This window comes from Biomphalaria glabrata, chromosome 16, assembly GCF_947242115.1.
Source record: "Biomphalaria glabrata chromosome 16, xgBioGlab47.1, whole genome shotgun sequence".
In the NCBI taxonomy this organism is placed as follows: Eukaryota; Metazoa; Mollusca; class Gastropoda; family Planorbidae; genus Biomphalaria; species Biomphalaria glabrata.
This window is the reverse complement of record NC_074726.1, coordinates 22689865-22711144: the sequence shown is the minus strand read 5'-3', so window position 1 is coordinate 22711144 and position 21280 is coordinate 22689865. Positions and strand designations below refer to the sequence as shown.

Below are 21280 nucleotides of genomic sequence, written 5' to 3'. Positions count from 1 at the left end.
CGAATAAGCTTCTGCATCGTTCTATTATCTAATTAACTCTTTCTCTCCGTAATTATGTACCACATTCTGGTGGGATCAACTTGGATATCGTCAGTTAGGAGACATAGAGTTAATAGTTGAATGAAACATCATAACAGATTTGGCTATTATCTAATTTCATAACATCGAACCGAACCGAACTTGAACTTTAGATCTGACCGAACCGGACCGAACCCGAACTATACTCGTCATCGAACCGAACCGAACACTAAATCTCTGTTGTTATAGAATGTGTTGACATATTTGTGCCCACATTCCTATTCACAGCTTTCTTATGCATGTAACACACACAAACACACACACAAACAAACAATTACACACTTCGAAAACACTACACTTAGAAAACAGTCAACTGTAGCAAGCGGTACAATCGTTATCAGAAGTCACTTATCGTGTCCAGTTACTGAGATCTCATTGGTGTGCTTGTGTGTGTGTGTGTGTGTGTGTGTGTGTGTGTGTACGTCTAGAAGGTGTGTAGTGTCAGATATAATTTACAATATGTGCAATCATCGCCATCTTAACACGTCCTGTCACTGTTCACCCTTCAATTTTTTGTTTCTAAATGTTGTGTAGTGGAAATAATAGATTTGTATTTCAAAATGGATGTAGGTTATAGCAATTCTTTTATTAGCTGCAGTAATTGGCAGTAATACTCCGTGGACACTGAATATTCATTTTTTTAAATAGTTTTAACAGAAGGAACAATATCAGGAACTAACTACCTTCAATTAGTAAGTACTTAAATAATGATATGAAACTTAATAAAACATATCATAGAACATCAATTCAATATTCACTTAAGACTCTTCTTCTTCTTCCTAGTTCTCATTGTTATGTTGGATCGATCAGAAAACTAGATCAATATATGAGATGAACTGCGCAGTGCTTTCCAATTCAGGAAGCTCTCCATATATTCTTCTTTCTATTGGGGTATTTTGGGGCCAGTGTCTTGTACGGGCCTAGTGGTAAAGAGAACAGTTTTGACAGACATGGTCAGCATTCTCTGGTGACACTCCACATGGGCAGATTTCACTGGTTCCAATTTGGAGCTTCTGGTACATATGTTGTCTCATTCTGTTGTGTCCGGTTCTGAGGGGAAAGATAAGATGTTGATCATGTCGGGATAGCTTATAATAGGAATCATCTTTTTTGTGATTCGGATGTGACCTTGTCCGTTTCTCATTTATATTATTCACTATTAGTTTCTTCATTTCTTATGGATTTAATGCTATGTTTAGTTTTGTGTTTGTTCTCCCACACTTGGCAGTGTGTCAGCCTTCTCATTTCCTTCTATGTTGTTTGCTGTTATTGTATAAAACTCTGACTATCCAGATGTTTTATAAGTTTACTAAGTAAAAACAAAAACAGGCTGTGGTTACCATATCACTTGTAGTTTTGATATGTACAACTACAACATAAAGGGATTCAGTCTGCGCTCTTTGTTTTGTCCGTACCTTATCTCCACTGGGTGATAAAATAGTTGTGAATCAAAGTGTTTTGATACGATATGTGTGATTCTAAGCTAGACTATGTCAACTCAGCCTGTTATATATTTCAACGTCTAGGAGTACAGTCACAGAGAAACGCGAATACAGGGACTTTCAATACTTCACTGCATTACAATGTACACAATATGTTATTGATTAAAAAAGAATAAAGTTACACATTAATTGTAATTAAAAGAATCCTAAATATACAGTAATCCTAACAAAGTACAATATATTCGGAAAAGGAAGTAATTAACTACCCTAGTTTGAACACTATCACGCATTTACAATATAAAAAGAATAGAAGGAAAAGAGGGCAACAAGGAGGAATATTCATTAAACAGTTGTCGTGAAATGGTTCGAAATTATAGTTAGACCCACTGAGGTGGAAGAAGTCTTTCAATTAGTTTCATGTCGAAAAAAAAAGCCCCTTGAGAGTTAATTTTGACAAGTTATTGTGTTTGTTGTGAGTTCTAGGCATTTTCCATAATTAAAATATCAGAATTGAGAAGAATGTTTGACATATAGTTGTTTATATTTGTTAAATACATATATTAACACTTGTGGGCAGAGAAAGCAAGATAAAAATAAATGAAAACAAATGATATGTCAAGCTCGTGGCTGGCTATTCGCTTGTAAAACTGTTATAGAAATTTTCAAATCAGCGGACTGTCAACGTTATGTATTTTTATTTAAGTAATTTCAATTGTTTCAATTTCACATACGTGATTGTATATCTGGAATAAGCTTTCAAAAAAGTAAAGTTACCCCTTTTAGACCTTGTGATCTATAGATGATGTAAAGTATTTTTGTTCTGTTGACAACGGTTAACGAGGGTGTCATGTGGCCAGCACAACAGCCAACCCTTTTTAATTTTTCCCCAACTAATTTCAGGTACCCATTAGACCTGGGTGTCCTATGGTTCTCCAAATTAAAAAGTTCCAGTCTTCACTGAGATTCTAACCCGGGACCCGGGTGTGAAACAAAGCCTTCTGGCATAGCATGTGAGCCTAATCTGTTTCTGTGTCCGAGGGTTAACGTGGGGTTTCATGTTGCCCGCACAACGACCACACACCTTTACTTTGCCCAACCAACGTCAGGTACCCAAAAGAGTTAATAACACTTGAGATCTTTTTGAAATCAAGAAGATAGCTATATACCATTCTTTCGGGGATTGGAAATCTTGTAAACCAGTGATGCCCAAGGAACGGCCCGCGGGCAAGATGCGGCTTCGACATGGTTTCATTCGGCCGCAGAAATGCAGATACAGACTGTATAAAATTCCCTCTCCCCCCCCCCCAATAAAAGGTTGAAAAATGTAACTTTACCTAAGTTAGGGCCCTTATTTTTTTTTCAAATTGATGGGTACCACGATCTATTAACTTTACTTTAATGTCAAATGTACCTAGAAAAGTGAATGGATCTGTACTTTTTGCGTGGAACATGATAATAAGCCAACATATTTGTGTTATTAAGAAAGTGTGGCTGTTAAAAAACAAAACAAACAGCATATAAACAACATTATGACACACAATATCTCGGCATTGATTGGAATATTTGACAAAAAGAGACACGAAGAGGAGTCGGTGGTAAGGCTTTCTAAAAGAGTGCTCATATTTAAAGAAGAGAATAAACCCTTTTTCCGACGCGTGAAAAAAAAAAAGATAACCTCAAATATACCATTAGTGAAAAGGCCTTGGCTATGTTTTATCACGCTCACATCTGCAATATTTTAAGTTTTAATATGGTTGCCTGGTATGGCAATCTGAGCATTAAAAATAAAACTAAACTCCATAGAATCCTAAATGCTGCTGGTAAAGTTATTGGCAAAAAAAACAAACCCCATTTGGGCAGCTGTTTGAGACAAACATCCATAAGAATGCTAAAAATAAAAAAAAATAATTAAATAGAAATAAATTGAAATAAACTTTTCACATGTAAATTATGAGTGAGTCAAGTGTGAATGTAGATTTTGTTTTTTTCCTAGTTACAATGTTTTGTTTGGTGTAATGCACAAATTGTAACACATAATTACGATTATTATTATTATTATTAATTAATTAATTAATGTGAGTACTAGATCCACTGGTTTCTCATAAAATTAGTTTTAAGTTAATTTCATTTCTTTTTTTTTTTACCTTATCGGTCATGTGGCCCACGAAACGAGTGTCGAAAATTAAAATCGCCCGCAGTTCGAATGAGGTTGTGCATACACTATAGCACTCAAACCCATGCTCTGTTATGATCAAGAAAGTAAAGCTTCCCGTTCAGAGCTTGTAATGTATAGGGCATATGCTGTAACTCTGTTTTATGTTCCATCATGGACATACGGTGGCAAGGCCGCACTACAAACAGCAATCTCCTTGCAAAAGCTGGTATAGACAGTAGAGAGGGAATTCTTTTGGTCCTAAAGTTACGATAAGCAGGGCATGCATCCCGTATGGTGTACGAACGCATGCTAAAAGCAGTCTCTTTTTTTTGTGGTGAGCTGAAAGGTGGTCAACGTAACAGACGTGCATCACGAAAACCCTTAACTCTTTCTCTTTGTAATTATTTACCACATTCTGGTAGAATTAACGCTGGTATCGTCAGTTAGGAGAGAAAGAGTTAAAAAAGACGAGCACTAGCGCCAACTTGTTTTAACTGACAGAAGAGAGCACCTGATTGCAGGCGGCTTCAGAACGAGACAGCTGGATTTAACATACACATTTCAGACCAAAAGAAAATCCGCTGCCGAAGGCAGACGTAGACACCTAAGAAGAAATATAAATTAATCACCGGCGGACAATGCATCGATAGTGGTAAAATATGTAGGTCACAGTTGGGGCTGCGTAGCCACTAGAAATACTGCATTCCTCCTTAAGCTTCGGTCTGGAAGACACGCTTTATTATTGTTATTATTATTACTATATCTAAATATTTTTTGTGTTTTTAACCTTTAAAAAATCTTTTTGGTAGTGTCGTGTAATAGATTTAAATAGACAAGAACATCTGTCATATGAAATAAGCTGCCATTTTGTTGTATCAGAGCACTGATAAGTACATTACTAATGACACAATGTACTGAACATTGGTACTATACTACGTGTGTATCGTGTGTAGTGAACAACCAGCCACACCGTGTTTCATGTACGAACACACTTTCATTCAAGTGTACATGTATGTGTACAACTAGAAGTACAGACCACTTGTGTATCAACAGTTGATCATGGCCTTGCGGGGTCACTTCAAGTTAAAAATTACAATATCCGGGAAGTCAATGAAAACATATGTTACAAACCGTACATAAAATTCATAGATCTTATAGTCTAGCAAGGTAAGAACTCTTTTTTGGTATTTTGAGTTTAATTCAAAATACTTGTAACCATGGGCGTAGCAACTGCAATAAATAGGGTCCATTGAACCTGGGCATGGGGCTACTAGAAGCTTAAAGAGCCTTTAAAAAAACGTTTTATTGTATGAATAGACATGTGTCCAATGTCTTACTAGCTAGAAGCCCGTACATAATTGAATGCTATGACGCTGTAGGAAATGTTCAAACATGGAGGAAAAACTATCAATAGCAAAGCTTTTTGGTGTATCGGGGTATAAAATAAAAAAGTGCTAATCAGCTATGTTTTTTTTTTTTAAATGTACATGAAATATTTTTTAGCACTTTTTAGCACAGTAGAATCAAATCTACTAAAACTCTTCCATTTGTAACACAAAGTAAGTTCAATGTAGAGAGGTCACTATACTTGCACTCCTGACTTAAAACTTAACTAAAAAAAAAGTAACTAACTAGCGGTTATAAAGAAGAATTGATATCAAGATGCACTCCACGCTTTGTGGTTCAATTCTTAACTCAATTTTTATTTTTCATTTCGATGGCAAAAGTTAAGTTCAATTAAGTAACCTTGACATTTGATAAGTTGACCTTGAAAATCTCCAATAGGGTAGTACATGTATTGGAATGTGTATTTTGTAAATGAATCGATACACACAGGATAACTACGGGAAGGGGCCCCACCACCATCCTATTCATTTAATAAGGCAGGGACTTCTTGCTACTGCTCGGAGTTAAAAAAAATCGTGAACAAAAATTAATGGAAACTATGTCTGTCATTAGTGTCAGAAAACTGGCCGAAAGGGGAGGTTCTTAAGTTGGCCATCATTCTGCTTAAATATGAAAACAGTATTTCAATCAGGTGCAACAAAACTCAAACAATATGTGGAGGAGGAAGAGTTACTTTTTGTTACAAAGTTACATTTACTTTTGTTCCCAAAGAACTAATCCAAGTTTTTTCAAGTTTTTTTTTTATTACATAATGTGTTTTTTTTTCTACACCAGAACTCGTTTTAATTTACTGTAAGGAATTATGTTATTGATGTCTAAATATATACATTTTGTTTACAGATATGTCAGAATCGAACACCGCACCGACTCGCTCGTCATACCGTGTCGTTTTGCTAGGCGACCAAGGTGTGGGAAAGTCCAGCATCTCCCTCAGATTTCTCAGAGATGAATTCCACGAGCACAATGCGCCGACAATTGGGGGTAAGTATTTTATATATTTTAATCTGTACACAATTCTTTAAACCTCTTCAATCACATAAACTTAGTTAAATCTTCTGTACATGGCTAAAACATGATTTAAATGGTGTCAATCAAGCTAGAAGGCACTAATTCATGAGAATGGGAATTTTCGTTATCCTAGTGTGGATTAGTACTTCCTCAATTACTTGAAACTGAGTTTTTTCCTCAACAACATTGGGTACTTTTGTTGCAGTATTTTCGGCCACAGTTTCGTCACGTTGTGGATATTAGAGGAAAATAGAAAAGAAAAAAAAAACAACAACCTAAGTAAGCTCAAAAAAAAATTCTTTCTGTTTTACTTATTGGGTTGTTGAGGCAAATAACTTTTTTTTGTGGAGCCACTATAGAAATATACTGTAACAAATCTAGGGCGAATACGCATGTAGGAGTCACTGTACTGCCACTGGCTTCCACTAACATACAAGGTTCACTGTTGCTGCCTATATCTTAACGTTCCTACAAGGTTCACTGTCTTGCCATTAACATACAAGGTTCACAGTTGCTGCCTATATCGTAACGTTCCTACAAGGTTCACTGTCTTGCCATTAACATACAAGGTTCACAGTTGCTGCCTATATCTTAACGTTCCTACAAGGTTCACTATCTTGCCATTAACATACAAGGTTCACAGTTGCTGCCTATATCGTAACGTTCCTAAAAGGTTCACTATCTTGCCATTAACATACAAGGTTCACAGTTGCTGCCTATATCGTAACGTTCCTACAAGGTTCACTGTCTTGTCATTAACATACAAGGTTCTCTGTTGCTGCCTATATCGTAACGTTCCTAAAAGGTTCACTATCTTGCCGTTAACATGGGGTCTCAGTACGTGCCGCTGCTCACTATCTGCTCGTTGTCTCAAGACCAAATAGTCTTCATAAACTAACAGAAATGTGTTCCAATGACAGGAAAGACCGTTGCTGGCTTCCTCACAAGACTTCATCCTGACGAGAAAACCTACATTGCATCTCACTTGCTGGCCACACTGGAAGCGATCCGTTCTACATGTAACTCGGGCGGCTCTAGTTCTGTTTCTCTCTATCTACTTAGCCGGAAATAGTCAGCCATTTTGTCTCTACATTTGTTCACACATCTTTAACTGTGCACTTCACACGTAGGGAGCAGAGATATAACAATAGATATACCCTTAACTAATGAGAATTTATATTTCTATTGCAAACAAAGTGTATGTCATTTAGATGGCATGTAAATTATAGACAACTATATGTTATAGGCCAGTGATGCCCAAAATACGGCCCGCGGGCCACATCCGGCCCTCTGTGATGAAATCCGGCCCTCTGTGATTAACGTCGGCATGAAGTGTAGAAAATCACCTCTCCACACAAAAAAAAATAAAATAAAATAAAATTTTTCCCTACTTTAGGGTAAATGGATTGGTACAGAGAAAGAGGGGCTCTTTTTAAAGAACACTCAACAGCTTGATGAAAATCATGAATTATAATGCAATCACTAGATTTACTTGTTTCTAATAAAAATGGTTTATTGTCTCTTTCCTTTCTCTTTAACCTTTATGTTGATTTGGTCCGAGACACCAGTGTCTGAAATTAAAATGGCCCGCCGGTCGAATAAGGCTGAGCATCACTGTTATAGACCATCTCTGAGACATTTCTTGAGATACAATTGTGGTGACAACATTTGTAATCACAAGGCGCTGTAGCACTTTCACCCTACTTTCTACTTCTGGTGTGTACTCCTTCTAAAATCCATGACCATTCATTTTTTTTTGCTTGCTCTCCATCTGGATATATCCAGTGCTTCCTTTTCCAAAATGTTTGTGTCAATTTTATGTAGTTTCATTTCATGCTTGCATAAATCAATACAACTTTTGAGACCGACGGCTCTCCCAGGAGTCGACCTTGTGGCATTCTGTGAACACGTCCAAGCCAACCAAGGCGTCTACTGCTGATAACAGTATATTTAAAAAAAAAGGGAGATAGGTGTCACTGTAAACAATTAATGATTTCTCTCATCAGCATAGCTGACGAAAATATTCGATAGAGTGATACTATCCTAGCTGTTAGTAATAGCCTCTAGAACAGGGGTTGTCAACCTGTGGCTCGCGACCCCCCTTTGGGGTCGAATGACCAATTGTAGGTGGTTGTCTAAGACCACCGGAAATTTTACATTCTATCTATTTATCATGTTGTTGTTTTATTGTCGTTTCTTGCAAGCGTATTTGTACCATAGTTGGTATACATTAGATTTGTGAGAATAAAACTGTGACATTGCTCAGATTAATTTTCTTTTAGTAAATTATGAAACGATTGTCAAACATAAATTTAATAAACTCAAAAGTGAAGGTGACATGTTGAAGACGGCGGATATTTTGTTGGAGACACTTTGAGTTAGTGAGTGTTACATCATTGTTTAAAGGTAGACATGTTTTGTTTTTTTCCATTGATACTTACTTCTTTGTACTGAGTTTGATGGGTTCAACGTGTTCTGCTATTTTACACTGATGTAACGAGGTGGTCGAGAGACAAACTTGTAAAAAAATATTTTTTTAAAATCTCCGTCAAGAAGTTGTTTTTTTTTAAATCAGAAAGCAAAAATAAGTAACCTAGTCCACCTGGTAGACATCTTTGTAATCTTAAAAAATTAAATTGTTCAATGGTTGGGGTCGCTGCCTAGAAAGGAATCGTAATAGGGGGTCGCGGCACTAAAAAGGTTGAGAAGCGGTGCTCTAGAACCTACATATTATCCAGTCTCAATTTTACATCAGTAGTGCCCCTACTGACATACTATTATCTCTAAGACTGCAGCTGGAGAAATTTCAAGAGTGACAGACCCCCCCCCCCCCCATACATCATATTTGTTGATATAGCGAAAGTCTTTGACATGGTATGCAGAATTGGCCTTTTCAAACTCTTTACAAAATTGGGATTCCCTCCCAAATTACTCAAATTCAAGAGAGCCAGTAAAATTTAAGGAAACCCAATCAGCAGGTTATAAAGACATCAATGAAGTAGCATTCCTCCATACAAGATCTTCTGAATAACGCTCCCGTGTGTCCAGATTGAGGAGAAACAGCAAAGACATGGACCATGCGTTTAAAATAAACTGTTTTCTTAGAATTTAATATCGATATAAAGATTGTAGTGTAACAATATATCGTCACCATTTATCGCACATATCTATCTGTCAATCAAACAATCAGTCTGCCTGTCTGTCTGTCTGCCCGTCTATCTATCTATCTATCTATCTATCTATCTATCTATCTATCTATCTATCTATCTATCTATCTATCTATCTATCTATCTATCTATCTATCTATCTGCCTAACCCTAACCCTACCTCTCCAACCTATCTGCCTTCTTGCCTACCTACGTAATATATATATATATATATATGTATGTATGTATGTATGTTATTTCTGCTTATGTAGCTGCATTTATTTATTTAATAATAAAGGCTCATTCATCGTCGTGTGAGTCTAAAGATAAAGGTAGTCAGGTTTTTATTTTCTTAAATATCCAGACGTAACCTTCATAGTTTATCACAACTGGCACATACATTAGTTAGGATAACAATCATAACATACTTCTAAAGTACTTTTGTACACTAGTAGTATCATAATGTTTTAAATGGGTGACAAATGTATCGTTAGAATTTATGTAATTATTTTAAGCGTTTTTTTTTTGTCTTTTTTTGTACCGCAATTTATTCCTACTTGCATTATTGGGAATTACACTTTATTTAGGTTCATGTTATGATTTCTGTGTTTCAGCGGCGTACTTGACACAAACTCTCAAGGTGGGTGACAGAACGGTAAAGCTTGACCTCTGGGACACTGCCGGACAGGAGAGATTCGCTTCTTTAGCGCCGATGTACTATAGGACAGCGCAGGGCGCCATTGTGGTGTATGATGTTTGTTCCAAAGTAAGTAATGGGTTCAACAGATTGAAAAGGAAAACCAAAAGAAAACTTAATTTTGGTTTGTATATCTATCATAGTATTGGAGCTATGATTTAATTCTGTATCTGGAAGCTTAAACAAGTAAAATAATATATATATATTTATATATATGCATTGTATACATCCACATAATAACAAATCTACTCATATTTATTATATATATCTAAATACCTTAAAATAGAGAAAAAAAACTAAATCATTTATACAAGGGAAAGAACTGCATAATCACTGACATATCTTTCAAAACTGCAAGGTTTACCTCCACTTCTGTATGTAATTCAATAATTATCACTAATTGATAAAATAATTATAATGCATTTATTCATGTATTGTCTGTAACTGTGAATAATTTTGCAAAATTTCCGAGAATGGGAAATGGGCAAAACAACCTGTCAACGATGTGAACGAATCCACCAAGACAGACACAGTGAGTTCGTATGATTGTTCTTTATTGAGTGAAAAAAACTTCTCCATTAAACAAATACATTTATCTTCACAAGCTCTCAGTAGCAGATTTGTCATAAAGCGGCCTTAAGGAATACATAGGCAGACCCACTGCCCATGAAGGAGAAAGTGTATCTCTGCCCTGTAAATGATTTCAAGTTGAGGCATTAAACATTGTTCACATTTGTTCTCCATTCAATTCATCATTTATTCGTAAGTTTGTATGTTTAAACCAGTGGATACGAAGAATTGAATTTAATTGCTGGATACAAATCCCAATTCACTATACAACAAATAGAGTGACATGTTCACATTTAATGCCATTTCTTTTGTTTTTGTTTGGGATAGTAGACGTCGAAGATTGAACACTTTGCCTTTCGAACGAAACCTGATGTAGATGCCTTCGTGCGATCGCAGCCTCATTTGATCCAAGATTACAACAAAGGGCGGTACTGCTGCAGACCTGCCACATCACCAGAAAATTTCTCGGTGAAAACTGATAAAGGGACTATGATGAATTTTGTTTCCCTTTAACGAAACTCGACACTGGCTGCGCCACAGAATTTCTAACATAATAATAATAATAATAATAATAATCTCTATTGTCCTTATGGAAATTTTAGGGCATCTATACATTGTAATGTTATGTGTATTTCAAAATTCATTATAATTGTCTCTCAATGTCATTTAGGCTTCATTTGTCCGAGCCAAAGATTGGGTCAAAGAGCTCAAGACACAGGCCCCTGCTGGAACTATCGTCATGCTGTGTGGCAATAAAATTGATATTCCCGATGGTAGGGAGGTCTCCATCGAAGTAAGTCAAACAATACACTTAAGTTATAGAACAAAAAAATTACTTTATAAAAGATCTAAGGGAAAGAACTGCTAATTACTGCCATTATCTAAAAATTGCAAGGTTTAGCTTATTCTTTTTGCTAAATAAAACAAGATTAATTAATTAGTGCTAATTGATTAACTATTTGGTTAATTGATTGATTGATCTGTGTATTGTCATCGATTTAGAATAAATAAGCAAAACTTAATCCCAGAAGTGGAAGAAAAAACTTGTCAAAACGTATGAAGGGGATGAAATCTATATTTACATCCACATCTCTCATTGAATAGCATTTATTCCCCTTATTTTAGTATCAAACAAAATTAATTAATCACCAAAAATAAATTTACTAATTGTTTATTTTTTATTGATTCAGATTGTGTCAGGTTCAAATGTGCAAAGTTTTAACTTGATCCGAGAATGGAAAAATGAAGAAAAAACATGTTCAAACTTTTTTACAATACAGACAGACACACAGACAGACAGAAAGAGTAACGTGATACAAGCTTTGCAATCACTATTAATGAAGTCATTGCAGCTGACACAAAGATTCGCCAAAAAGAAGTGTTTCGTGTATGGTGACATAAATGCATTTCTCACAAACGTAGGGTTTCGTATCAGGTGCTTTTTACAAGGAATCCCAATAACTATTGAAAAAGAAAAAAAAACAGAAACTGGAATATCATTTTATTTTAACTCAAATTGGTTTTGGTTAATTTCAGCTTTTACTAAATGTGAGAATGCTGACTTATGCATTAGTTTAATTTCTATTTCTAAAATATATAAATAACCAAGTAATTCAATTCGTCTATTGTACGTACAGACAATCTTCTCATTACATTCCAAATAATTTTATCAATATATTTCAATCCTAGGATGGTGTGCAGATGGCCAAAGACAAAGGTTTGATTTTCGCCGAAGTGTCTGCCAAATCTGGCCAAGGTGTTAAAAGTATTTTCCAGGCTATAGGTATATAGATATATTTAAACAAATTTAATGACAGATAAACATAGTAAGACAATCAATTTTTTTTCGAAATGTGTTTTAAGAACATTGCATTTCTCTTGTTTGAAAATGTTGACTACCTAGGTATTTCAAGGGAGGTAACATTTTTAATGTATATGCGCATGTTTTGTTTCAGTAGCCAAAGCCATATATTTTTTTTAGCTTATGTAAACTTTCTAGATCGTAAAGACTAAGGCCGCTATTCAAAAATTAAAAGGACTTATTCCTTTCCTTTTAAGTTGATAATGTCTTCTTTATTTCAAATTCATATTATATATATAATGTAAGAACTATAAATGAATAAGTAATTTACATATAAATTGTTAACAACATACTTTTTCTTAGTTGCTGTCGAGTTAATAGTATTAAAAACAACTGCAGTTTGTAAATGATAACAAAGGCAGACATGTTTGCAAAGTATTCATTATAATAAGTTATATTATCTGGTAATAGTCTTGTGAGATGTATATTCAATAAAAGTTCCCGTGCGACCTGTTGTTACTAAAGAGTTCCTATGTGAACTTAAGTTATGATTAGGTTATTTATGATTAGGTTATTTATGATTAGGTTATTTATGATTAGGTCCCTACTTTTTATAGGCTCCTACTTATATTCCTTGCGTTAAGTATTACCTCTAGGTATATAATTACACTACTCGATGCAAATCTTAAGACTTAGCCAAGGTAAACATATACACAAATAGTATATTTACAATAAGAGTCAAATAAATGTGGCCGTAAACTCACAGGCCTTCTCAACAAGAAGTAAACAATCTTTAAATTACGCACTCCAAACTAACATGATACATTGCAGAGCCATACAAAAATCATCACATAACAATCATATGCCATATGGAAAATCCTAGAACACAAAATATGTTGCAACATCATAAACCACTTAGACAAACATAATGTCCTCACCCCATACCAACATGGCTTTAGGAAATATAAATCACGCAAAACACAACTAATAAGGCTAATTGATAATTTTTCAAAAGGGTTAGATTATAATGAGCAAATAGATGCTATCTTATTACATTTTCCCAAGGCTTTTGAAAAAAATCACCACCAAAGTTTTCTTTAAAAATTAAAAGATTTTGGCATTCATGGTCCATTGCGTCAGTGGCTTAAGGTTTTTCTGATAGGGAGAGAACAAACTGTAATAATAAATGGCTATAAATCAACTCCAATAACAGTAAACTCAGTTGTACCTCAAGAAACAGTTTTAGGTCCACTACTATTTTTAATTTACATAAATGATTTATCAATTGCATTAGTTCATGAGCAAAAGTCAGATTATATGCAGACGAATGCATAATATATAGAACAATACTAACAACACAAGGTACATAAATTTTACAAAGCGAATTAGATGAATTACAGAAATGGGAATCAAATTGGAGCATGTCTTTCTACCCATAAAATGTCAGTTATTAAAAAATTAATTGCACTTATCTTATTCATAGTAAACCAGTAACACAGACTAAAAACGTAAAATACCTAGGGTGTTATAATAAATGAAAAACTGTCATGGAATCCACTTATTGATGAAACTATATTAAAAAAAACAAGATTACAAAGAGAGTTTGTGTTACACAAACTCAGAGGCGGCCCCCGTCGAAGTCGGATCCCTGTCGGATCTGCATATTCGCAAATAATATTCAAGAGGTGATTTAATTTTGATGTAAAATGTTTTACACGTTTCGGATGTTCCTTCAGAGTTGAAGATAATTACTTCCTAGTCCAAACCTCCCGCAGGACGACGGGGGATGGGAGCGGGCAGGGTTTGAACCCTGGGCCATCCATAAATCTGAACGACAGTCCAGCGCGCAAACCGCACGACCAGGCAGCCATCCGATGGTCAAAAGTAATAATGTTTCAAAGATTCATTTGCCGTAAATTTAAATTTAAATTTAATAAAAAAATAGTAGATTAGTTTTAGTATATTAAAACATTACAATATTGATCAAAACGTTTGGAAATGAAAATCTACACTTTTTTTTTTACACTTTAAGTTTAGAAATTGAAATTCTACATCTTAATCTAGTCTATTTTAGTCTAAACTAGATCTAGAAATTCTAGATCTAGACTCTAAAATAATTTTAATTAGAATATAAATCCAGATCTAGATATACTGTAATAAAAATCTAGATCTAGTTTAAAAAATCTAGATTAGATCTATATCAAGATATCATTCCTTTTTTAAACGCGAGTCACATAACGAGGCTTAAAAAAACATTACTATACCGAGTTCTTTTTTCATTTCATTTGAAGAATTAATTCCATATAACGTCAGAGGGAAAAAAAAACACTACGTCACACGGCCTAGCTAGAATAAAAATCGCCTTCATCTATAAGAGCCATTTATCGAGTGTTCATAGACTTTGGTGCACCGAGTGCGTTCTTTAAGCATTTCATTTAAAGAATTCATTCCATATGACGTCAAAGGAAAAAAAAACACTACGTCACACGGCCTAGCTAGAATAAAAATCGCCTTTATCAACACGAGCCATTTCTCGAGTGTTCATAGACATTGGTGCACCGAGTGCGTTCTTTTAGCATTTCATTTAAAGAATTCATTCCATATGACGTCAAAGGAAAAAAAAACACTACGTCACAAGGCCTAGCTAGACTAAAAATCACCTTTATCAACACGAGCCATTTCTCGAGTGTTCATAGACATTGGTGCACCGAGTGCGTTCTTTTAGCATTTCATTTAAAGAATTCATTCCATGTGACGTCAAAGGAAAAAAAAAACACTACGTCACACTGCTTAGTTAGACTAAAATATGTTTTCATTGATACAAGCAATTTTTTCGAGGGTTAATAGACATTGGTGCACCGAGTGCGTTCTTTTAACATTACATTTAAAGAGTCCAATCATATGACGTCAAAGAAAAAAAAATCCATTACCTCACAATAGGCTAGTACCGGTACCATAAAAAAAAATGTCTTTATTTACACGAGATATTTAACGAGGGTTCATAGACATTGGTGCACTGAGTTCTAATAGATATTATTTAAAAAGGATCAAAGCCACATTTTTGCGTTTTGTCTGTCAGTCGGTCTGTCCGTTATCTTGATATAAAAAAAACAACTAAAAGTTATTAAAAATTGATTAACCTTTATTTTACGTTTCAAAACATCGCAATAATTTTTAGGTATGAACACAATTGAAAAGTTTATATAATAGATTGTTCCGGATGTTTGTATAAATAGTAAAAGAAAAAGAGAATTTCAGATAAATGTAATACCGTTAATTAAATTTTTTGGATGGTCTCGTATAAAAATTAGATGTACTACAGCCACGTGGAGAGATTTTCATACCTTACTTTGGTGTTTGGATTCTGTTTCCCTTAAAAATCGGAACATAATATTAACGATAATTAGATTTTTTAATGTTTTAGGTAGAAAGTTAAATGTACTGTAAGAGAGTAGTGAGTTAAAATATTTTTCATAAAAATCCGTAAAAACATTATTTCGTAAATGAGAAGATTATTTGTTTATTAATTAGAAGAGGGAGTTCAAACAATTGTTTGGCGTTAGTAGATTTTTAAATAAATTCGGAAATTTCTGGCGACGATTTGTAAGAAACAAAATCCGGAACTTTCTTTATCGATTACAAAACTTCTATGTTATGTTTTACAAGAAAATTACATGTCTAAAAAGTAATTTTCAGTAATCAATTCTAGTAAATTACTTTTTTTAAAAGCCTTATGCGATTTCAAACAATCATTAGGCATAATTCATGTTTTATAAAACAATATCCGGAACATTTTTACACTTAATGAAATATAAGTCAGTATAGAGATTATGATTTAGCATTAATATGCTATTTACATAAAAAACGGAACAACATTTTATTGATAATGTGTTTTTGCAACGTTTAAGCATGGAAATTGAATGTAATATAAGTTAGAAGAGCAAACAAACATTTGTTGGCGTTGATTAGTTTTGCACAAAAAAATCCGGAACAATCAATTTTAGATACTTAAAACTATTGAGATGTTATGGGAGGAACATTAAAGGGTAAATCAGATTTACAATAGCTTTTAGAGTTCTAGTTTTTTAAATCTAAACGTGACGGACAGACCGACCAACAGACAAAACGCACAAAAATAAGCTTCTTTTATTCGGATGGGGGCACTAAACAAAAATTAAATAAAATGTGATTTTAAAAAAAGTTTAAGGAATTGGTTTAGCACCTGATCATGTTGCGACGTTACGCTACTGCACGAAAATCGCTGAATAAAAAGTCCATTTAAAAAAATGTGCGTGATATTTACATACAAAGTGCATTATTAACCTTTATAAACAAACAGAAATGTTTTCTTTTAATTTTAGCTGCTAGTTGACCAGAAAAAACATCTTTAACTATTATTTGTATTTGTTGTAAACATTTCCTGTACATTTTAAAAATATATTTGACTTAGTGATACTGAAAATACACAAAAATTGTCCATCTTTGTTAGCATATTGTAACATTGCCTCCCTTACATTTACATAATTGTTTTAGAATTGGTGTATTTTTATGAAAAAATCGCTTGCATAATTAATTTTATAAATTAAACGGTTTGCTTTTAGAAAACCAAAAGTAGCCGTTGCACCTAAACTTTTCAAGCCGGATTTAATGATGAAATAATATTTTTCATATCTCTTCTAGTTTTCGAGATCTGTGTGTGACAGACGGACAGACGGACAGACGGACAGACGGACAGACGGACAGACGGACATTTTGCACAAACCTAATAGCGGCTTTTTCCCCTTACGGGGGCCGCTAAAAACATTAGGGTTTATTAAAAGAAATTTCTATAAATCAAATAGGAACAGAAAACTAAAATGTTATTTAACCTTGGTTAGGCCAATAATAGATTATACACTTTCTATTTGGGACCCTTCAAATCAAGAATACGTTAAGAAACTTGAACAGACACAAATTAGAGCAGTGAGATTCATTACAAACGAATATTCACATTTGACTAGAGTAAAACCTTTAGTAAAATCACTAAAATTAGAAAGCCTTCAGAATAGAAGACTCAAAAGTAAAATAGCAATTATACATAAAACACTGAACCATAATCTTCAAATACAAAACAAAATCTAATAAAATACTCAGAAATAAATAAAGATAAAGGCACATTCCTCGTTCCATATGCTAGGACAAATTTTTACAAATGATTCTTATTCCCTAGTGCTATCAGAGCATGGAATGGGTTGTCTGAGCCAGCCAGGAAAACCAGTGACTTGGCAGAATTTAGGTCATTGGTTAATATGCATGACTAAATGCATGACGCGTAGGACGTAATCACCATCTTTTGTGAAGTAACGTCTGTATTATAGAAGATAAGAAGATCTAGTGTACGAAAAACATTTTAAAAAAAAGGAAATCTAAAGGGGAATAACTGCGCCCTTAAAACTATATCCATCAATAATGTACACGTAATTTCCCTTACATGACATTAAAAAAAAAAATAGTTAATGACCAATAATTAATTAACTAATTGAGTATTTTTAAAAAACATTGATTCATGTTTTTTTTAGGTACAATAAATAATTGTTGAAAGTATCAACTTGATTGGAAAATACGTGAGGGAGAAATAGAGTTAACAATTATTAAAGTGGACTAAACCCTACAAATTTAGCCATATTGGTTAATACTGAAGCATTAGTTTCCCTCGCTAGTATTAAACAAAATAATCAACTACAACGTATTATTTTTTTTATTGGTTACTTTTTAAAAAATTGGTTCATTTCTTGTCTAGGCCAATAAATGATTGTGCTAAGTTACAACATGATCCGAGAATGGTTGTGGGAAACATAACGCGTATACACTTTTATTTGACAGAAAGAATGAGTTAATAAAATCTTTGTGTACTAAAAATCTAAGGTTAAGGCTTCATGGTGGCTTTATTTAATTGAATAATACCAGTCTTTAAACTTCTGGTATTAATTATTTTTTTGGATAAATTTAGGTTAAAAAATAAAAACAAAATGTATAAGTTTTTGTTCTATTTATAATAACGTTTTTACAAGGATAATACTCTAATATATATATTTTATAATTATATATCAAATACAGTAGATTATTGGCCTCTAATTAGGCAAAATTCACATTCATAAGTCTTCAGATTGTCGTTGATTATTTTATTAGTTTGGTATATTTTGAAACTGTTTTTTTCGAAATTTGCATTGCAATAAATTACATAGTGAATTTTATAAAAATTTAAATTTCTTTTTGTTGGACTAAAATAGGTGAGTTTATTTTGTATATATGACATACAACGAAATGCATATAATGGACAAGTTTCCCTTGTTTTGCTTTCTAGCTGAGAAAATTGTAGCTAAGGATTCTCACTCTGCCAATTCTGCACCTCCGCAGGATAAAGGCATTCGTCTGTCGTCCAATGAGAAAGCATCATCAGGTTGCCGCTGTAGTTCACAGCAAACTGCCTAGTTCTTGAAGTTTAACAGGATACTTTCATTGTAATAGTTCTAATGTGCAATTTACCAAAAATTGTTGATTGAAACATTATGTAATAAGTATTTCATCATCGATGGATGAGTGTTAGTGAATTTGTGAACAAATAAACAACAGGCAAGGCCATTAGTAACAAAGAAAGATTAATGTATATGTCAATGGTAATACGTGACTTTAAATAAAAAAGGGTCACATTTTAACTTCTGCTGTTTGTATTTTAAAAAATTTTTTTTTTACTCTAGAGTTCGCTCTCCTTGCCTATTAATATTAGCATTCTTGGTTTAATAGTACCGTGTGCAAACCATTGTTGATTCTTCATTACAAGATGTAGATTTGTGTAAGAAAAAGTATTAATATTTTTGAGTTTTCAATTTCATTTTTAAATGAATGTCGGATGTAGAGTACAATTTCACATGAAAAAAACAACAACATATTTTCTTGAGAAGAATTAATGTCGTGACATTTGTGTTTTATGTCGCTACTATGACTTTATATGTTGTTATACAAGTGTCATAATATTTTAACCAATATGCTTCTCATATTGTTTTCTTAGTATCATGTCATATTTACAGAAATTGCTTTCATAACCAGCATGTGTCAAATGCGTGAGTGTGTCAGATCTCTAGTCTTTCAAATTTATGTGATAATTTTTTAAAAAAATTACACTGCAATATTTTTAACAAATACTCTTCATTCGAACAATAAATATTTGTATATTTTGTTTAGGATATCTTACCGTATTTATGGAGCTCAAAGCTAACAATGAAAGATGTTTCTAAAGTTAGCATTCATTGTGTTATAACTCAGAGTTGATCCCTTGTATCGAAACAATTTTTTAAATATTTTCTTGACCACGAATTTGTATATATTTTGCATTTTCCTTGTGTGGCTGAAAGCATACACCGCTTGGATATATATCTGGGACTCTGGAGTTTGAAATGCTGCCCGCGTTGGGTTATATTTGCCGAGTTACAATAGACACATTACGAAACAACGATTGCACCAAAGCGAAACGAAATATTATACACACGTTGTGCCCACCATTTTGTTCTGTGCACAGATGTATTCAATAGTGGTAAATGTGTACATTATTCAACATTTTTTAATGCACTTTTTAATGAATGACACAAAAGTAAGATTTTTAGTTACTTTAAAAAATGTTCAAATATTATCTATTTAAACAAAAACATTTTTATAGAGATATAATCGGTAACAGTAATTTGTGTATTAAAAAGGTAAGGGAATAGTATACAGTTTACCCGAAAATGAACAATTACGTGAAACCCAATACAATGTTTTAATATTGTCTATAATGATGCTAATGAATATAAGAACAACAGCCTAAATTTTGCTCATGTCAAAATATAAGAAATGTACTTTCTAAAAATTGTTGTCCTTTCACTTTACCATCAATTGTTTTTTATCAAAATTATTATTATTATTATTATTAAATTGTGCAATGCTTTTATAAATTTCAAGATTTTGTTTTCCGTTTTTTATATTTTTCAACAGACCATTTTAAAATATTTATAATTCTATTTTTATCCCACACACGTGTGGAAGTGGGTCATTATAAAGCCACCGTTGACAGTCTCACAACTTTCTCCCAGATTTCTCTGTGTCACTGAGTCAGTGTACATTTGTTTTCATCAAGCCTACCAATGATCAGTCCATTTCTAGGGATCCAAACGTCTTTCTCGTTATCTTCCTACCGGTTTTGGATCCTGTAATATCGTTTTAGAACGGCATTAAGACCTTCCAAATGTACATTCAAGCTGTGCTCATTCCAAATTTTATTTTGCAATTGTCTTCATTTCGTTGAATCTTTAATGCATGAAATATTTCGAAGATTGTGAAAGTATTTTAACACTTAAGAAAGTTTTCCTTCAAAACAGCGCGATGTCTCTAATAAAATTGTGATCTGTATAACATTGTTTACAGTACGTCCATTCCGTGTTACATGGTTTAAAAAAGAAAACCACGACCCTAACACAATGGACCTCATTCACCAATCGTACATAAACACATTTAGCCCACGTCATAATATTGATAAAACAATGAAAAATACGTATCACGTGAAAGCCTTTTTGGATTACATAATTTGAATATTGTTACGATTCTCTCCTAATCAGGCCTTCTGTTAACACTGCTAAACACAACAGCACATCTAACACAAGAACTTGACAACAAGATCTTCAATAACAATGTGGCGGTTTAATGACAAATACATCAACAACAGCCAATAGACACAATTGGCTACACTAATTTCAAATACTTTGCTACACAATAGAACTGCCTACTAAACACTTAAAGTCTTTCTCTGTCTACTTCTAGACTCGTACAGCAACATTTTCGAGGACTCACTTCGTAGCACACAGTCCTTACTGCTTGCTGTCCTGGACTCTACTGTCCTTTCTAACACATTGTCTCTCGTCTGTAAAGGCTTTTTGGTTACATGACCATAACATTGGTCATATTGCA

General features: G+C 33.6%; 1 protein-coding gene across 3 annotated transcripts; it reads left to right on the top strand.

Annotated features, from left to right (window-relative positions):
* Positions 1–465: 465 nt before the first annotated feature.
* LOC106073645 (uncharacterized) lies at positions 466–20277 on the top strand. Of its 3 annotated transcripts, none has more exons than XM_056014139.1 (6): positions 466–770; positions 5923–6063; positions 9851–10002; positions 11174–11296; positions 12193–12286; positions 18701–20277. In XM_056014139.1, exons 2-6 carry the CDS (start codon positions 5925–5927, stop codon positions 18703–18705), a joined length of 513 nt encoding a protein of 170 aa, XP_055870114.1. In that variant the 5' UTR covers positions 466–770; positions 5923–5924; the 3' UTR covers positions 18706–20277. The 3 variants fall into 3 exon arrangements, with proteins under 3 accessions (XP_055870114.1, XP_055870112.1, XP_055870113.1); XM_056014137.1 differs by having other exon boundaries at positions 18648–20277; XM_056014138.1 differs by lacking the exon at positions 466–770 and adding an exon at positions 4692–4842 and having other exon boundaries at positions 18648–20277.
* Positions 20278–21280: the final 1003 nt, after the last annotated feature.

Coding starts and splice junctions, on each gene's coding strand:
- LOC106073645 (XM_056014137.1), top strand. CDS start 5,925: ATGTCAGAATCGAACACCGCACCGACTCGCTCGTCATACCGTGTCGTT. Junction 6,064..9,850: donor CAATGCGCCGACAATTGGGG/GTAAGTATTTTA, acceptor TCTGTGTTTCAG/CGGCGTACTTGACACAAACT. Junction 10,003..11,173: donor TGTATGATGTTTGTTCCAAA/GTAAGTAATGGG, acceptor AATGTCATTTAG/GCTTCATTTGTCCGAGCCAA.